Source organism: Penicillium hispanicum (assembly GCF_028827665.1).
Source record: "Penicillium hispanicum strain IBT 35686 chromosome Unknown utg000006l_segment0_segment0, whole genome shotgun sequence".
NCBI classification, from domain to species: Eukaryota; Fungi; Ascomycota; class Eurotiomycetes; order Eurotiales; family Aspergillaceae; genus Penicillium; species Penicillium hispanicum.
Window position 1 is genome coordinate 3,455,176 of NW_026623198.1, and position 16,152 is coordinate 3,471,327.

At 49.4% G+C, this 16,152-nt stretch overlaps 6 protein-coding genes across 6 annotated transcripts; 4 read left to right on the forward strand and 2 right to left on the reverse strand.

The window, feature by feature from the left end:
• Nucleotides 1–216: 216 nt before the first annotated feature.
• N7459_007634 (uncharacterized protein) lies at nucleotides 217–831 on the reverse strand (the record flags this gene model as incomplete). The annotated part of the gene is made up of 1 exon (XM_056946802.1): nucleotides 217–831. The coding sequence occupies one exon, from the start codon at nucleotides 829–831 to the stop codon at nucleotides 217–219; it is 615 nt and encodes a 204-aa protein (XP_056798801.1).
• N7459_007635 (uncharacterized protein) lies at nucleotides 830–1,134 on the forward strand (the record flags this gene model as incomplete). Its single annotated transcript, XM_056946803.1, has 2 exons — nucleotides 830–931; nucleotides 1,033–1,134. The coding sequence occupies 2 exons, from the start codon at nucleotides 830–832 to the stop codon at nucleotides 1,132–1,134; spliced, it is 204 nt and encodes a 67-aa protein (XP_056798802.1).
• A 2,982-nt stretch (nucleotides 1,135–4,116) lies between these two features.
• N7459_007636 (uncharacterized protein) lies at nucleotides 4,117–5,523 on the forward strand (the record flags this gene model as incomplete). The annotated part of the gene is made up of 4 exons (XM_056946804.1): nucleotides 4,117–4,193; nucleotides 4,250–4,466; nucleotides 4,523–4,728; nucleotides 4,791–5,523. 4 exons carry the CDS (start codon nucleotides 4,117–4,119, stop codon nucleotides 5,521–5,523), a joined length of 1,233 nt encoding a protein of 410 aa, XP_056798803.1.
• A 1,614-nt stretch (nucleotides 5,524–7,137) lies between these two features.
• N7459_007637 (uncharacterized protein) lies at nucleotides 7,138–8,487 on the forward strand (the record flags this gene model as incomplete). Its single annotated transcript, XM_056946805.1, has 1 exon — nucleotides 7,138–8,487. The coding sequence occupies one exon, from the start codon at nucleotides 7,138–7,140 to the stop codon at nucleotides 8,485–8,487; it is 1,350 nt and encodes a 449-aa protein (XP_056798804.1).
• A 2,562-nt stretch (nucleotides 8,488–11,049) lies between these two features.
• On the reverse strand, nucleotides 11,050–11,500 carry N7459_007638 (uncharacterized protein; the record flags this gene model as incomplete). Its single annotated transcript, XM_056946806.1, has 2 exons — nucleotides 11,050–11,114; nucleotides 11,167–11,500. The coding sequence occupies 2 exons, from the start codon at nucleotides 11,498–11,500 to the stop codon at nucleotides 11,050–11,052; spliced, it is 399 nt and encodes a 132-aa protein (XP_056798805.1).
• Nucleotides 11,501–14,359: 2,859 nt separating this feature from the next.
• N7459_007639 (uncharacterized protein) lies at nucleotides 14,360–15,691 on the forward strand (the record flags this gene model as incomplete). Its single annotated transcript, XM_056946807.1, has 2 exons — nucleotides 14,360–15,281; nucleotides 15,348–15,691. 2 exons carry the CDS (start codon nucleotides 14,360–14,362, stop codon nucleotides 15,689–15,691), a joined length of 1,266 nt encoding a protein of 421 aa, XP_056798806.1.
• Nucleotides 15,692–16,152: the final 461 nt, after the last annotated feature.

Genomic DNA, 16,152 nt, shown 5'->3' on the forward strand with positions numbered 1-16,152 from the left:
CTGACTGCTGATTATCATCATACTCTGGTCTGGCGGTGGGTATGCCGCTTCTCCCCAGGCTCTACAGACCCTGACCTATCGAAGCCCGAAAATAGGGACTGGTGGCACAAAGGGGGTGGGGGTTCATCTCATAAAATCATTTATTTGACATGATAAAAACCTGATAACATGATATATCCTCTTCCCTGAAGAGGGTTATAGCATCTCGCTCCAATCTCATTTCCCGTGGTCGTCTGGACCAATGAGACACACGGCAGTCGGGGTATAAATCCACAGAGTATCCTTACACCAATTCTCAATAAAGGATTTGGGGAATTCACCGGTACAGCCGGCATGGATAATGTGGTCAGACGCTGTGCAAGTGAATGTTCCGTCCAGGGAATTATCCTTGTTAGAATATTCGCAAGACTGAATGTCTTTGTCCGAGCTCTTCTTGTAGCTGATGGACTTGGGCGTCTTTTTGGAATTGACGAGCTCATAGTTGCTTCCCAGCTTGGATTTCTGAACTGACTTCTCGCACCAGTCGGGCTGCTTACTGGTATCGCCGCTGTCTGAGTGGAAGGTCATCCAGTAGATTGTCCAATCACCGTCCGGGTCATTGCGTTTGTACTGGTAGCCCTGAGCAATCCAGTAAGCCTCGGTGTAAGTCGGAGTTGCTGATGTGGTCGTTGTCTTGCTGGTCGACGTCGTTGTCTTACTCGAGTAGTACGAGTCGAACATTGCAGTGTCAATACCAATCATGCCCTGCTGGCCAACACACTCCTGCCGAGTTTGGCCATCGTAGGTGGTTATATGTGCACTGGTGCAGGTGACAATATAACCATCAAACATGGTGGCGGTGATTTGTCCAGTAGCATCTTCTGCTGGCTTGGTCGTTGAAGAAGAAGTGGAGGAAGGCGTAGCCGAGGATGATGTCCTGGGAGCGCTAGTAGTACCTACACCGGGAGATCATAGTATATCAGCATTTGGCGACTATGAAGGAATAAAATTTGAGACAAATAGTCACGTAGTACTTACTGATAGCATGTCTAGATGGTGATGGGCTCCCAGAAGGCGAAGGTGGGATACGAGATCGAACCCCGCTACTGCTCGATTGACCTGATCGAGAAGGCAACACAGAAGGAGAAGGCGTGAGAGCAGGGCCGGAGCTAGATGCCAAGTTGACGGGCGTGGAGACACGCTTCCTAACATTCCCAGCTAGGGCTTCTCCCAGAAGGGGAACTAGCCAGACTGAATATTTCAGTATAAGCATTTTGAGACTCAACGGCGTTAAAGGTGGTGGAAAAAGCTGGGCAGCGAAGAACTAAGGAATCTTCTTTATAATAATATGGCGCCTATCAACCGGTGTTATCAGCGCTTCTGACCGAAGCCGAACGACGGGTTTTGGTCCGAGCCAGGATAGCCGTGGGTCATCCATGAATCGATGATTGTGACCTCGCACTCGATGCACTTCTTGGAAGAAGAACCCACCCGGGCGCACCGTCTTATCAGTATCATGATTTTCAAGATGGAAATTTCAATTGGGTACTATCACAACTCGGCAGCTGCCTGTGCATCCACACTTGCCACTAATTTTATATGCGTATTCATATGTAACAGGCCCTTGGGTTGCCGATAGTAGGGTTCGGTGTTTCAGAGGTTTCAAGGTTGCATGCCCCGATGAATAATGAAGAATATTGCTTAATCACATATAAGCCTTGGGAGGCTTGGCAGAGATACACCATACACACAACATGAGGATAGATAAGGCCATCCTTAGCGGCTGGCTATATATATACACACCGTCATAATGCTTCGCCTCCTCTTTATCAAGACCAATGAGAGGATCGTTGTAGCGTGCGTGCTCGTCACACTTGATATCATCCCGACAATCATGACAACTAGCTTGCCGTGAGATTTGCCAGTAGTGATTAGAAATCAGCTAGGCACAATGTCAGATCGCCTCATCAACCTTGGAAGATAGTGATTGTATTATCTGAAGTGTATGCTCTTTCCTCGATCCCCCTCTACGCGCTGGTTTGTCTTGCGAATGCCTTGCCGACGTACTATACACCGTCAGGACGATGATAATCGCGTTTATATTTCGTTCTTCCGGCCCAATAAGTCCAAGTTCGGTGAGGTCCATCCCGAGGGGGCTAATTGGGGCCGGAGCCCCATCTAGTGGGACTCGATGATACGAAGTTGCGGTCGTCACATTTTCGACAGCGATGGAGAGAGCTGCTCATCGCCCAGGTGAGCGTCGCAAAGATCTGCACTTGCTGAATGTAGGGATAGAATAATCAGAAACAGTGTCAGCACCGAGCATCGGACGACACTGTCTACACGCACAAGTACATATCTGCTTGGCCTCGTGGGGGTTGACCGATCTGCACATTCATTCCCACCAGCGCACTAGTGCTGACAGGGTCTACAGAGAGAGCGAAGGATCAGGGACACTCCATTATTACCGAGCTAGGTTCAGGGTTGTGGGGTGCGATAGCATCGACCTCGAATCAAAAGATAAGCTTCTTTGTACGTGCATATAGTTTGTGACAACCGCCCGGCCCCCGGGGCTGTTAAGTCTTGGCATGTGTTTTTGCTATATGGTAAATGTTGGCTGTGCATGAATTGCGCGCTCCTCGAGCGCCAAACTCCCAGCCGTTTTGCTTGACTTTACGTCTTCCTTTCCTTCACTGATCTGTTTTACCCTCACGCAGTGCCGCCGGGGGAGAGAGGGATTCCAGAGATTTACTTTGTAGTCTATCGTAGTATAAATTGTCCAACCGGGTCTTGCTGGCCTGCTATCAGGGATGCAACCTTAGAAGTGCCAAGCCCCTGTAGGTGGAGCCCCGGTCGTGGGCGTGGTTTTGACGTTTAATGAGAATGGCCACAGATATCTGGAACGCGCGAGATCCTGGACGCCACCGCCAGTAGAGTCAGCCAAAGCACAGCACGTTGTCGGCCGAGCGGGGTGGCCGGGCGATCAGCAACATAAGCATTCATCTCATAGGCCAACATTGTCATGATTCCTCCGGGCGAAGGACCCCGTACGCATGGCGTGGGGTCTATCTTGAACGGGGGTGAACTCATTCAACAGTTCGACCCCAATTGCTCGGCCTTGATACTCGCCCCCCCCAGAGATCTATGCATGCAACTCTACAACTTCCCAGGAATATGACTCGCCTCCAGCTTATAAATTGTGGGACTCGGTCAGGATACAACGTCCTGATGTGGATTTGGCTCACTATCTATAGCCAGTGCCAGGGGACTCTGGTTTCACATGCCCATATACGTGCCCATGTGGGCATTCTCCGGGCTATCGGGGTTTGGAGAAAGCTCGGAAGTCGCGGTTGTTTCTCCGCACAGTGGATCAGTCAATAGTATGGTCTGGAGATCGGGCTTCCAACGCAGACCGTCTTTCCTGCTTTGATTTGGTTGTTCCTCCGGGAACCTGCCCGCTTATGAGGCGCTAGATGAATACTTTCTCCGACATTATATCCCCCTCCAAGTGGGTATTTTCAGACCAATGCTGGCCCCCAAGACGATCTGTCGATTACGTACCTATCCGTGCTGTAGGCCTTATCTCGAACTCCGTGGACTGCGTGTCATGGAGAACCCACCGAGGGAGCACCTACCACTTCGGTGCTACCTGGTTATCTTGCATCCGTTTGGAGTAGTCATATTTAGCAATTCAGGATCCCCCCCAAATTGAGAAATGCCATACCTACAACCCTTTCATCATTCATCAAGAATCATTATATCCTGCATCGCCTTTCGGTCAGACCGGGAAGTTGTCGGACTGATCCATCACGATGCACGTGAAACACATTTCAACAATTATAACGTCACTGGGTAAGTGGATTGAGCCTCTCAAAATGAACCCCCGGGGCCAACTGATACGCTCTAGGTCTGATTGCCAGCGCGGGCGCTGTGCCATCCACGAATGCTGTCGGGGATGTGAAAGTGCTCAACCGACGTAACTCTACTACGCGCACAGACTATGAATCCTTGTGTAATCAAGATATTCGCTCCGCCAAAACATGGCAGGAGTTCGGGATGGATACATATCTTTCTTATTAGTAGGGATTCCTCGTGCGGACAGACGATCGACAGCTAACCTCATCTAGTGCCAACACCATGCCTAACGATGGTGATACCTTTACTGAGTATATGATTAATCAAACGGCCGGTCTCAGCGGCTTTGAATGCTACATGTACGGCGATCTCATATCCTACATGTGGCCTATGGCTGACCACCGTTCACGATTAGGAACGAGGACTGTGGTGAACCGACGTCCGAGTACGATGGCTGTCCGCAAGGACCGGATGAGAAGAACCCGATGAAGTGGTTTTATTTCTACGCAGCTCGAAACTACCAGATCTGGAACACGCAGATTCTCCAGGCCATCGAATACGCCGATGTGGACTTTGCCACCAACGTCAACCTCTTGACGGTCGATTTTGTGTCGCACGACTATACGGCCTCGGTATGTGTTCCTGTCGGCCCTACGTATGACCCTGGTTGTTGACAAGAAGGCTATAGGCATCCACATGGAAGAACTCGGTGATCTCCGGGACTTTAAGCGCTCTCAGTGCCATTATCACCTTGGCGACCACCTTCCTTGCCGGTGCTCTCGGGGCCGCGATCGATGTCTTCAGACTGATTGGTGGCTTGGCCAGTCTGGGCAGTGGTGCTTCTACCATCGGCAACGGTATCCTGCACGACATTATTCACGCGACTGTCGAAATGTGCGTACCAGTTTCCAAGCGCGCAGTGGCTCCATGATGATCTCCAACTGACTTTGCTCCAGAGTCGCCGATGAACTGAGCGAGGCCGAGACGGCCGCCATGTATGTCAGTAACACGACAACCGCGCTGAAAAAAGCAGTGATTGCGATGGGCAACGATGCAATGAACAGTCCGGCGTATAACCCTCCGGTGGTGTCGGAATTCTATTTCCAGAACAAAACGGGCATCCTCACCATGTTGGCCGACGGGGCCTTCGCCGAAACGCCCCCGTCCGATTCCGTGTTCAACATCAGTGCAAAAACCCTTCAAGCTATTTATTCGATTGCCATTTCGAATTTGTGGAACCAGCAAGGAGTGTACCTTGTCAACTGCTCCGATATTGCTGACCCCTCGGGCGGGTTCTATTCCGCCATGAATATCAACAAGAATGATCTGACCCGGACCATTATTGGCAAAGACACCATCATCGCGCTCAAGCACACCGATGGCAAGGCGCCAAATGAGGCGTACGATCCGGTGCCGGGTGCGGACAAGCTGAGCATCGTGGGTCTGAATATGACGGGGATGATCTTGGCCTCTGCTTGGTCACAGCGAAAGGCCGGCTACAATGCCACCTGGAGTGCCAGTGATGGGCTCGCTGCCCTGACATCCGATGATCCGCCTCCGTACGGTCTCTTCGCGACTCTCCCAATTTGCACTCTTGTCAACAAGGCTGTGCCAGGTGCGAGCTCATGGCATGGGACGAATCTCTGCGATGACGAGGTAGGCTTGCCGCGAATCCGATCCAGCGTGTGAATGTGATACTTACTCTCAATCCTGCTACAGTGCCAGTTTAAACGGACAGTAAACGCGGTCTGCTCCGAGCAAACCTATACCCTCAGCAATGGGACGAAGATGGATTTCCCGATCGACTTCTATAACCCTTCTTGGAAATATCATGGCTGAGAATCTTGAAAAATCGACGTGATTTGATGACCCGTTGAAATGATTTGTATGATAGCGCCCTCGGCGTCGGATTCATGATCCAATGATGATTACAATACCTCTCATGCCTCTGAAATCCCTGTTTCAATCCGCTCCAAGTAGATCATCGAGGCCATTCGAATTCCATAGAAAATCCCGCCAAGCAGTGTCTGCCTAATGTTGGGCACGCTACTCCTCCTGGAACAACGGTCTTGATTATGGCAGGGGCGTAGGGGCTATAAAAATTGTCTTAAAAACGGAGCGTGAAAGGAAAATGTAAGAGGAACAGTAGGTTACGAGATTAGTGAAAGATAATCAGTTTACACCTCGACATTGCAATCGGTCTCATCATTCTCACGACATTTCTCGTTGGGCACAAACACGGGTCGATTTTCGTATGATTATCCAGGGTTTGATATCACTGTAGAGTGATACTAACTAGTTAGTCAACTAGTTAAGTAGTTGAGACGCAATCGATCATCGATGCCTTGAATGTGAGGCACCCATATGCGCAGTGTAGATAGCTTCGGTCTATACGCCTCTTTTGCTCTCTTTCCTCTTTTTAGTTTACTGAGTTTTTCTTCTTCTACCCCGGTTCTCCCTTCAGCACACATGCCCTTTTCCTCTGTTCCGCTCTCATCGACCAACCTATCTCTACACCCGATAGGCATTCGCCGTCAACATCATTGTATGCAGTCTTAGACATTTGACTCATCCTTGACCCTGAGAAGTATCCAGGCTTTTTGGTACACTTTTCGCAAATAGACAAGACGACAGAGACGGTTCAGGCCTTCCGTGCGGAGCCCATCGAAGAAGAATCTGATTTTCACCCGGGTGTTGGGTACAAACGACTATCCCGCGCTTAGGTATCTACAAGGGGTTCTGTTGGTTTGCTCTATTGTACAAATCAGACATACATGAGGCTAAGCACTAGAGATGCATGAACCGATGCCCTCCAACCATATGCATGAATTCCCTGTCAAGATCAAGATCGAGGTCTCGGGCCGCAATCCGCCCTACACTCTATGATTTACGTGCATATGCATGGCTGCAGCCGATGTCTGTATAGAGGTATGGCAGCGAATAGCCTCACACACTCTTCACCGATGTGGTTGGTAATCCTGGTCTTGCTACACACCATCAACAAAAATGCCGACAGAGTGAAAGGTCTTCTGGTCTTACCGACTTTTCTATCTCTCTAGAGATGGGCAGCAATGTGGCCATGGGCTTGTAGGTTGTTGAAATTGCATATACTGGGAAAATTCTATAAATGCGCTGTTATTCCCCGGTATAATCGTTCTCGCTCGGCACCACTCCTTACTCTTTTGCCTCTCCAGACCCAAGACTTTCTTGAAAGGCAAGAGGTTTCAAGAGTCATCTTCGAGTTATTCTCTTCCACTCCCTTGCCATTTTTCCAATACGACTCATTCTTCTTCTTTTTACAATATGGACCCACCCACTAAGCCCGTGGCCGAGTTCGCGCTTGGCAGGTTCATGCGGCACTATGAAGGAAAAGAGAGAATAAGCTACCGCGAAGCTGCGAAACAAGTTAGGGATAAATGCGAGGAAATTCTGCAGCGCCACAATATAAACTTCTCCACCGCATACCGGGAGAAAGCCCCTGATCATCTTCGCGAAAGGCTTGAAAACTCAGAGCGCGAGCATCGCCGTCTATACGCGACCCCGGATGAGATTGAGGCAGATAATGCTGATATCGCTGCGGTGTGCATTATGCTTCACGAAGCATACGATCCAGGAATGATCAGAGAGCTCATTCGGGATGGTTTCTGGATAAAAAAGGAAGTCACCTATCCAACGTCCGACAAGACCAAGGACGGACTTGATAGTGCCTTTCTATACCGCCGCATTCACTACCACGTTTATCTGAAAGAACATGGTCAATCAGAGGAAGCCGCTGAAGTTTCAAAGAAGTTGATTGAATTACAGGTCGTACGGGCTGTGCAGGGACCTTGGCCAGAGACGGAACACGCACCCAACGGAAATGCATCTCGTGGAAAGCTTCAGAAAAACATTGTACTGCGTCACTTGACAAAAAATATCGAGATTGTTCAAGACCAAAATGCCAAGGAGGACGCTCGTGCAGCTGAGAAAGAAATTGCTCCCTTTGTCGATTCTGGGCATGTCGGCAACTTTGTACGAAAGTGGATCGAAAAGGCCCCGGATGGCTGGTACAAAAAGAAAGATTTTGGGACTCCCAAAGCCCTCTGGCTTTACCTGCAATCCAGCACCAACACTCGCCAATTCCTGGAACAGGTCTTATCTACCTACCTCAAGCCAAACTCCAGACCCACATATTCTAAGGTCGCAGGCCGTTATCCACTGACTGAGGTCACGGTTGGTGTCTACCTCATGGACCGTATTTTATTGCTGGACAATGGAAGGATCGCACAAACGGACTCAATTGAGGATTTTTCTAATGACAATGTGATGAGGATCAGGATCCTCATGAGCACAATTGTCTGGCAAACGAAGCTTTTCGCTCCAGAGTTGGGGTGGCACTGGTGCTTCTTTGACGGAATTGCAGACCGGGAATCTCTCCGAGAAAGCCTCATATGGCTTAGAAGTGTCGACCAAGATCTATTCCTGAAAAGGAAGAAACCGTTGCAGTCGACCGATATCAAAAACATCGACGTGCTGTGGGACTGTTTCAAAAATCACCGCCATGGACAGGTCAGATTAGCCTTTACCATGTCGCGCAAGGGTTTGTTGAGACAAAAGGAGGAGCTGGAAATTGTCATTGGACCACTAATCCACCCACTGGGTGTCCCGTCATGATTCTTGATAAATAGTCCGTCGACGGGAAAAGCACATGTTTCCTGCGTTGCTGACTTCGGCTGCTTCAGTTGTTTCTGGTTCTTTTCTGCATCTTCCAAAGCTAGGGGCCAAACCAAATTGATATGCCCACAAGAATAGTGAATAGAATTTAACAACCTGTCGCCTGGTAGGCAGCCCGTGGTCTGGCCCTGAGATGATTCAGCTCGAGTGAATCATGGTGTATTGATAGCAATCAGCTTTTGAGCTGCAGAATTTAGATTTAATATGGGCTTCGTTCTTTGCCTGTTCGCATTAATAGGTCCGCAAAATTGAGATCGGCAATCTAGACTCCGCAGGATTGATGCTATTCAGTGGAAGATCACGGTGGTTGCCTCCGGTCCTTTCTGGCACCTGGCCTGAAGTGATAGATCACAACACCAATGTCCCCAAGAGCAGGTTCCGCGAAATAAAAAGGGGGTTCCTGATATCAAGGACCAATCGGGGTGGTTCGTCGAGGTGCGGTGTGTTGGCGGTAAAAAAAGCAAATATAGGAACAGGAACACAACGGGTGCGCTTCGTAACCCCTATGAAGAATAGACGATGAGAAAACTCATCAGTTAAACGGAGAACGCCTGGAGAGAAAATTGGACCAATTAGTATCTGGAATTTATCGCAAATGCAAGACTGGACGTACCTGAATTAGGACAGAGCCCACGAGGGCCAGATATGTCAACAAGATATGCTGTTGCTTCAAGTATCCGCCGGGGAAGGGACAATCTCATTGAGTCATGGGAGGAAAAAGGTGCTGGAGCATGAAAGAACGGTCATCGAGCCTGTAATCCCTGTCCGACCAACTAACGCTGGATCGATCCACTGGAGCGCAGCTGTGTTTCATGAACGAGTATCAGTTCGGTTATCCCTTTTCACTGGTGCGAAGCATTTTTAAGCCCTCGACGAATCCCACAAACCCCGTCCCCAAGCGAGTTTTTTTCTGGACTGCTCAACTGCAGCTTGCTCCCCTTTCTCTGACCGGACCGAACAAAAAGCTCTCTAAGTTGATTAGCTGGTCACAATTCGAGAGAAATGACAGGCCGGGTGCCTGTGCCCAGCGCGGACGGCGCATTCCACCAAGGACAACGTCTCAACCCCCCCCCCGAGCGAACTCACTGCATTGGATGCTGCTAACGACATAGTTGAAACAGGTATGCCCACCAGGTGGATGTGGTCTTGTATGTATGCGGTCCTCAAAGGGGACGACGACAAAAGCTGGGCCCGATGGGTCAAATCGGAGGATGCGGAAAGATGGCGCGAGCTCGGCAGACTGGCTGAGAAGGCCGGATGGGACAATCCCTGTTATAAAACGGATCGAGTGCTGGAGATTTGGCTCTGGTGTGGCCTCACGAAAAATGGATGGGAAGCGATCTCAGCCGACGATGTATGGGAACGATTCAGATATGAACCGGACCCTGCTCTCAGGATGTATCGGACCATAAGTAAGTTCTGTCTTCGGCACATGGACCGCCAGGGGTGTTTCCAATCATTGGAGATCGGACTGGTATTTCCCAGCGTTAGCCAACGACGTTGGAGGATTCCACTAGAGCTTTGGATCGACGCTAAGCGAGAATACCCGCCTATAGACGACCCTGAAAACAAGATACAGGTGAAGCCGGACATCTCCATACCCAGAGCAAAAAGAGTTGTGTATGGGGGCGTTGCACGATTGCTGGCTCAGCAGATTGTGAAGATGAGAAGTTGGGGGATGTGAGGAAGCAAAGGACCAAAGAAGAGTAGCAAGGCGAAGTGGTGTGAGGGGGATGGATGTCACTGGTTATTCGTTTACAAGGGGGCCCATGTCTTGCAGTCAGGCAGTGCAACGTGCATGGTGAACGACGCAGTTGATGTGCCGCGCTCTCCGCGTTCAGTACGTCGATAAGGATCATGGCTGCCACTCGTCCATATTCTCAGATGATCCATCCATCTAACAAGGCAGTCGGCCCTCCTTTCTAAGTTTCATATTTCAATCGGCACTCAGCTTGTCCTAGATGCCGCCTATAGTGGTGGTGGTATCTATGGTGGTGTGTTGACATACTCATCACATGTCGCATCTTCCTTACATGCACCTAGTTAATGTGAAAGATCGCGTAGAAGTATTCTTTCCAAGCTCGCCAAAAAGCAATATCGGAAAGTTGCACAAATAGGAGACGAGAGTAGGCATCCCCGGCACAGGATGGCACCCTCCATTCCTGGAGTCCACCAATAACTATCGAGGACCAAGGTCTCGATATGTAGGGTGGAGAGTCCATGTCCTAATTTGTGGTCATAGACTGATCTAGTGGGTATAGATTCAAGTTAGCCTCTCAAACCACACCTCTAATCAGCGTACAAAGGATCAAGCTGACTTGAGCCAAATACTAATGAGAGAAATACCTGAGATTAAAGCTATTCTACGCCTGTCAAATCTCTGACGGTAGTTTCTTCCAGTGGTATACATTAGGAGCCACCACTTTGGACTGAATCTAGGCCTGTTCTTCCTTCTGGTGAGCCATCTAGTGATACCTATGACGAAGACTGACATACCAATACCTACCGGAGGGGTGGACGTCGGGGGGCGAAGAAGGGGTGGCAGTCGTGGTCGGTCAGGGAGGCATCTGTCTCGCGTCAACGACAAAGCCCTCGTTGGAGCTTGGTGGGGACATTTACCATATTCGAAACCGAACGCCTCCAGAAGGTTGAGAGTCGACTCGTGTAGCTGGTACAGTGGTGCTCGGTAGCCGACTGGTTTCTTGCCCGTTAGGCGCTGCGAGATCTGCATGCATCGCTCCAGAACGTCGCGCTCTTGCTCTGGTGTGAGTTGGTAGGCCCCTTCATGTGCATAGCCGTGCAGTCTAATCTCGCAGCCAGAGGCCACGACTTGCTTCACTTCTTCCGGGAAGCTCTCGGCGGAGTGCCCTGGGATGAACCAGGCGCAGCGGTATGAAACATGCTGCTCGTTCAACCGGAGGAAAGAGTGCCGACAGACGGTCTCCTTCGACATTTCAATACCTCGAAGATAGCGCCTATACCCACCCACCTAAGGAGTCTGTCAAGCAAACACCACGGTGATTGAAGTATCAACTTGAGCCGACCGTGTTGTCAACAGCAAGATTGACCCTGCGTTCTAGACCAGATCAATGCACGTCGGGGTCACCACGAGGTGGATCCTTGGGCACCCCAGGCTCCTAGACCCTCCGTGATCAGCAATGACAGACAGAGGGCAGACTCGTCCTCTAGGCAATAATTATTCTCCACGTGGACCTGAGAAGCATCAGCACGGTCCGAACAATGTTCAGCAGATTCTTTCTCCCAAACAAATTCACTTATCTAGGAGTCCGGGGCAGTTGAGTCCAGACTGAAGTTCGCAGTTTCACGTTCGAAAAACGGAACCCCAGTGGAATCGTGCATATGTACCTGGCAAGTCAGCGTGCTGGAGCTGCCAAAATACGTTCCAGTGGAGTTGTTCCTGCGTCTGGGGGTGCAGGCGTGTTCTCCAGCAACCATGTCTCTAGACCGTTTTCTCCCTCTTTCCCTCTTTCCCCGCAGGTCGATCCTCCGGTCGCTTGGTCGATTTGCTGGGTACAAGTGGGAGAGTATCCAGGTCGACACTTCGCCGAGTCGGAGGTGGAGGTTCAGCTCGGCGATTCCGTGGAACTTGGCCCTGCACGGAGTCAATATCCAGGATTCTAAGAGGGTGAATAATATGGTCCGGATTGAGTGCGCCTTCGTGCTGAGCAGAATGTATGTACGCCAGTCCCAGCCCTGATCGACGGATCTCCCCGATTGTCCAGACGAGGATCCACCTGAGGTGCGGGTGGAAAGTGATCAGCGAAGAGGTAGAGCATATGCCGTTCAGTCCCTGTATGCTCCGTACATAGTAAGTTTGTACGGAGTTTGCGGTCATCGTCTGTATGACTACTCAATGCGAGATATATTACGCTATAGTGTATACTATATAATAGTGACATATTCGATCATTCTGAACTTCCCCAAGTCTTTTCCAACCAAACACCGCTCCAGGGCTGTTATGTTTAAACCTCCCCTTCAGAAAAGAAATCAACTTCCACCAGCGGTACAACTCAGCATGGCGGCTGATAGTCAATGCTCGCTTTCTACCTCTATTTTATCTTGGCTCGTCGCGCTGGCTATAGGGCTCTCCACCTTTTTTTTAGTGAATTTTCTCATCGACGTCCTCAAATACTGCATCCAAAGAAGACAACATAGCCCAGATATCAATATGGGTACTGAGCATAAAAGCTCTACGCTTAACACTCCGCTTCATCCGCCTGCCAACTGTACCATTGGCCTAGCAATTACAACTGTTGAAACCAGGCCCGGACATGCTCTATCGGATATGGATCGAGATATCAAGCTTCAAACTTCAGATTGTCAAGACTTGTGGGACCTTGAAGCAGCAATACCTCGGATACACCAGTGATTCTAATTCAGTCGTCCACGGGCCACGAGAAATCCTCTCACCTGAGAATTTTATAGACTTCGTTCGGCCTAGCTGCTTCCAAGGTGGAGCAACAATGTTGCTTGAGTTTGAATTTGTTTTCAATATGTTCCAACGAAAGGAGAACTCTACGCTTCTTGGAAAACATCCAACGGGAATACGATGCGGTAGACTGGACGTATATGTTGTTATTCATCAACGGGAACCACCTCCGATTCAGCGACCCACCCAGCTCATCGGGCTTCCGTCTTTTGTCCCTGTTAATCAAGTCTTGCTATAAATATAACCCGGGGGTGCTGGTAATAATGGGTTTGAATCGAGTGCTCCAGCCGGAACAACTCGATTCTACGTGCCTTAGAGTATCCATCGCTCTTGAACTAAATCCTCTTCCGTTCAGACTCTTCCCTTCGATGGGGCTACCTAGCGAAACTTGTTACCTAGGTAAGGAAAGACGACATGGTATGGATCGTCCATACTTTTTCTCCTCTAGCTCGATAATTCAGGCCGCGGATAACGTATTTGCGAATAGTCGCGTCGTTTGAACCTTCGATTTCACTGCCTATGGCACCTCCGTTTGTGTGATCAAGGGATAGCAATCTTGGGTGGCCGGTAACTTGTTTGCATATATTTTCGTAGGCACAATCACTGCAGGCAATACTGTCATTGCCGTCCAAGAAAGGCAAGACGCAAGTTACTTTGGGGCACTATGGTAATAGAATATGGCCTCACGTGAGCCCTACCTGGTTAGGCAAGGGGGCCTACCCTAGCAGTCTCCTATATGTACGGCAGGCGCTGTCTTGCTCTCTGGTAAGGGTAAGGCCGTATAGTTAAAGAGTTCCTCGATTTAATACACTTTTGCCCTCTGCCACGACACTTATTTTGTAGAGTTGGTGGCGCTCACTTTATTACTCGATGATTCTAGGGGCCGTGGTTAATGCCGCCTATCTTGTCGGGGCTGCTAAATGGACGCCTCTTTTGCCTATTCGGACACCCCCTGTGATGTTGATAAGGATGGCATGGTATCTGTAATATTATATAACCAAAGGGGGTGTCCATCTAATCAAGTCCTAGGGAGAGTAAATATGTAGTAACGTTTGAAAATACACTAGGTAGGCTAATACTATCTGAGTAGTATATAAGCCAGACTTTACCTAAATAGGCAACATATGTCAATTTAGCGGTTCCCGGAATGTATAGCTCAGACTAGCAGATCCAGGATTCCATGGGGCCGTTGAGAGAAGTCAGACGAGCAGCCCCTGGCTGCTCTAAGTATACAATTTTTTCTATCTATTAACAAAATTTATATAGCTGTTTTCCCTTCTCCTGGTCGGGGCTACACCATCATATTCTTCAATACCTTCAATCCGCCCCCCCCCCCCCCCGGGCCGGGCTTTCGCTATCTTCATGATGCTCTGGAAAGCGAAACATCCCGAGTACCCTTTCTGGGCTATCTTCTTGATTGTGGCGCCCGTATTCCTGAATCTTTTTGCTCACGCTGCGCCGGTCAAGGAGATTGCTGTATCTCGATCGGCTGTCACCGAGCGACCTCTTGATGCCGAAACGTTTGATGCGCTATTTCGCTATGTCCAGATCAAGCTCTCGCAAGGCTACCAAGTAGGTATCGAGAAACGAGCGAAAGATGAGAATGCCAACGACTACGCTTGGCTCTACACGGGCTCGAAGACCCGCTATGCCTATGGGTCAAGATATACCAACCCGAAGGTACAATTCGGAAGCATCAGCTTACTGGGTGCTATCCGTTCCGGAGGCCAAGGAAGTGTGTATAACGCCATCCTCGACAGATTCATCAGTCCAGTGCAGCTTTCCGACTCCAATGGAGTTGACGAGTCTTGTACAGAGCAAATAGATGATGTGATTGCGAAAATAACACCAGGGAGGGATGGATACATCGGGGCGAAGATAATGGCCTATATCGACGATGACGCTCATATACCGAAGGTCTATGCAAATACCTTGGTTTCGGATTCGAAAAGCTCCCTAGCTGTCATGGAGAAACTAAATGAGGATGGTTACGTTCGGTGGGTACAACAACACAGTCGTCCGGTTGACCGCCAGGAGATGATGATGGACGTGACGAAGGGGGTGATGTCGGCCCTCAGAAAGAAAGTCATCCACCTGGATATCAAGCCGCAAAACATCATGTCGAAGCTCTCGAAATATGACCCGAGCGTGGATGACCCGAAAACTTGGAGATCTGTGACCTGGAAAGTCATTGATTGGGATATCGCGATCCCGATGGAATTCTACGAGGAGACAGGCCATGCGTACCCTCCTATGGTAGGCACTGAAGGATATATGTCTCCAGGTAAGTTTGAAATCCACATGTTCCTTTCTGTCTTTTCCGGCGGATGCTGATATTGTCAAATGACAGAAATGGTCGCCAAGAAGTGGACCGATTGGAAGGAAGTCCAAGACGTGTTTGGTTTAGCGATGACTCTTTTGCAATTTCTTCGCCGCACTCCTGTATACATGACCGCCTGGAAGAAATTGACCAAGCGATCAATTAAGCAGAAGGCGAAAAATACATACAACACCCGTGCTCAGGCTTTGCAAATACTCAAGAGCGTGTATAAACCGGATCTCACACCGGCAGGCGCTACAGAATTTTGGGATTTCATGGCCAGCGCCCTCTGCGGGCCGCAAGAGCGCGTGTCACTGGATGACTTTTACAGCGGCCTCAGTGGTCTAAAATATATTCCACCTTTTACGGGCTGAGCGGGCAATGGTCTTGGGTGACCTCCTTTCGACAAGGAGATGGACGTCTGACAGATGATATGTCCAGACAGCGGAAGATCCTTTCAACAGGCAGGAGTGTATCTCATTGTTGTGGGGGGTTTTTTTCTTATCTTGTCTTTCAATCCCGGGGGGTAATTAGGTTGCTTCGTTCCACATTGTCACCTGTGTATGGTTCGCTTTAGTGAACCCCTCTAGTGATGAATGCTCGGGATGTAGTACTATAGTCAAATGACGTGGAGAAAAATGGAGAAGTAAGATCAATATAGCTTTGGAAGACGTACCGTGACACAGTTGGGTTCTCATTCGGTCTGCGGTTGCTGACTACCCAACGATGCTAACCTTGGAACTAGTTTAGGGTGGCACTTAGGATGTTTCTTTTAATCTATATAGTAATGTATCATTGGCTCGCTTGTCGAGTGGATTATTTTAGTGGACGTTAG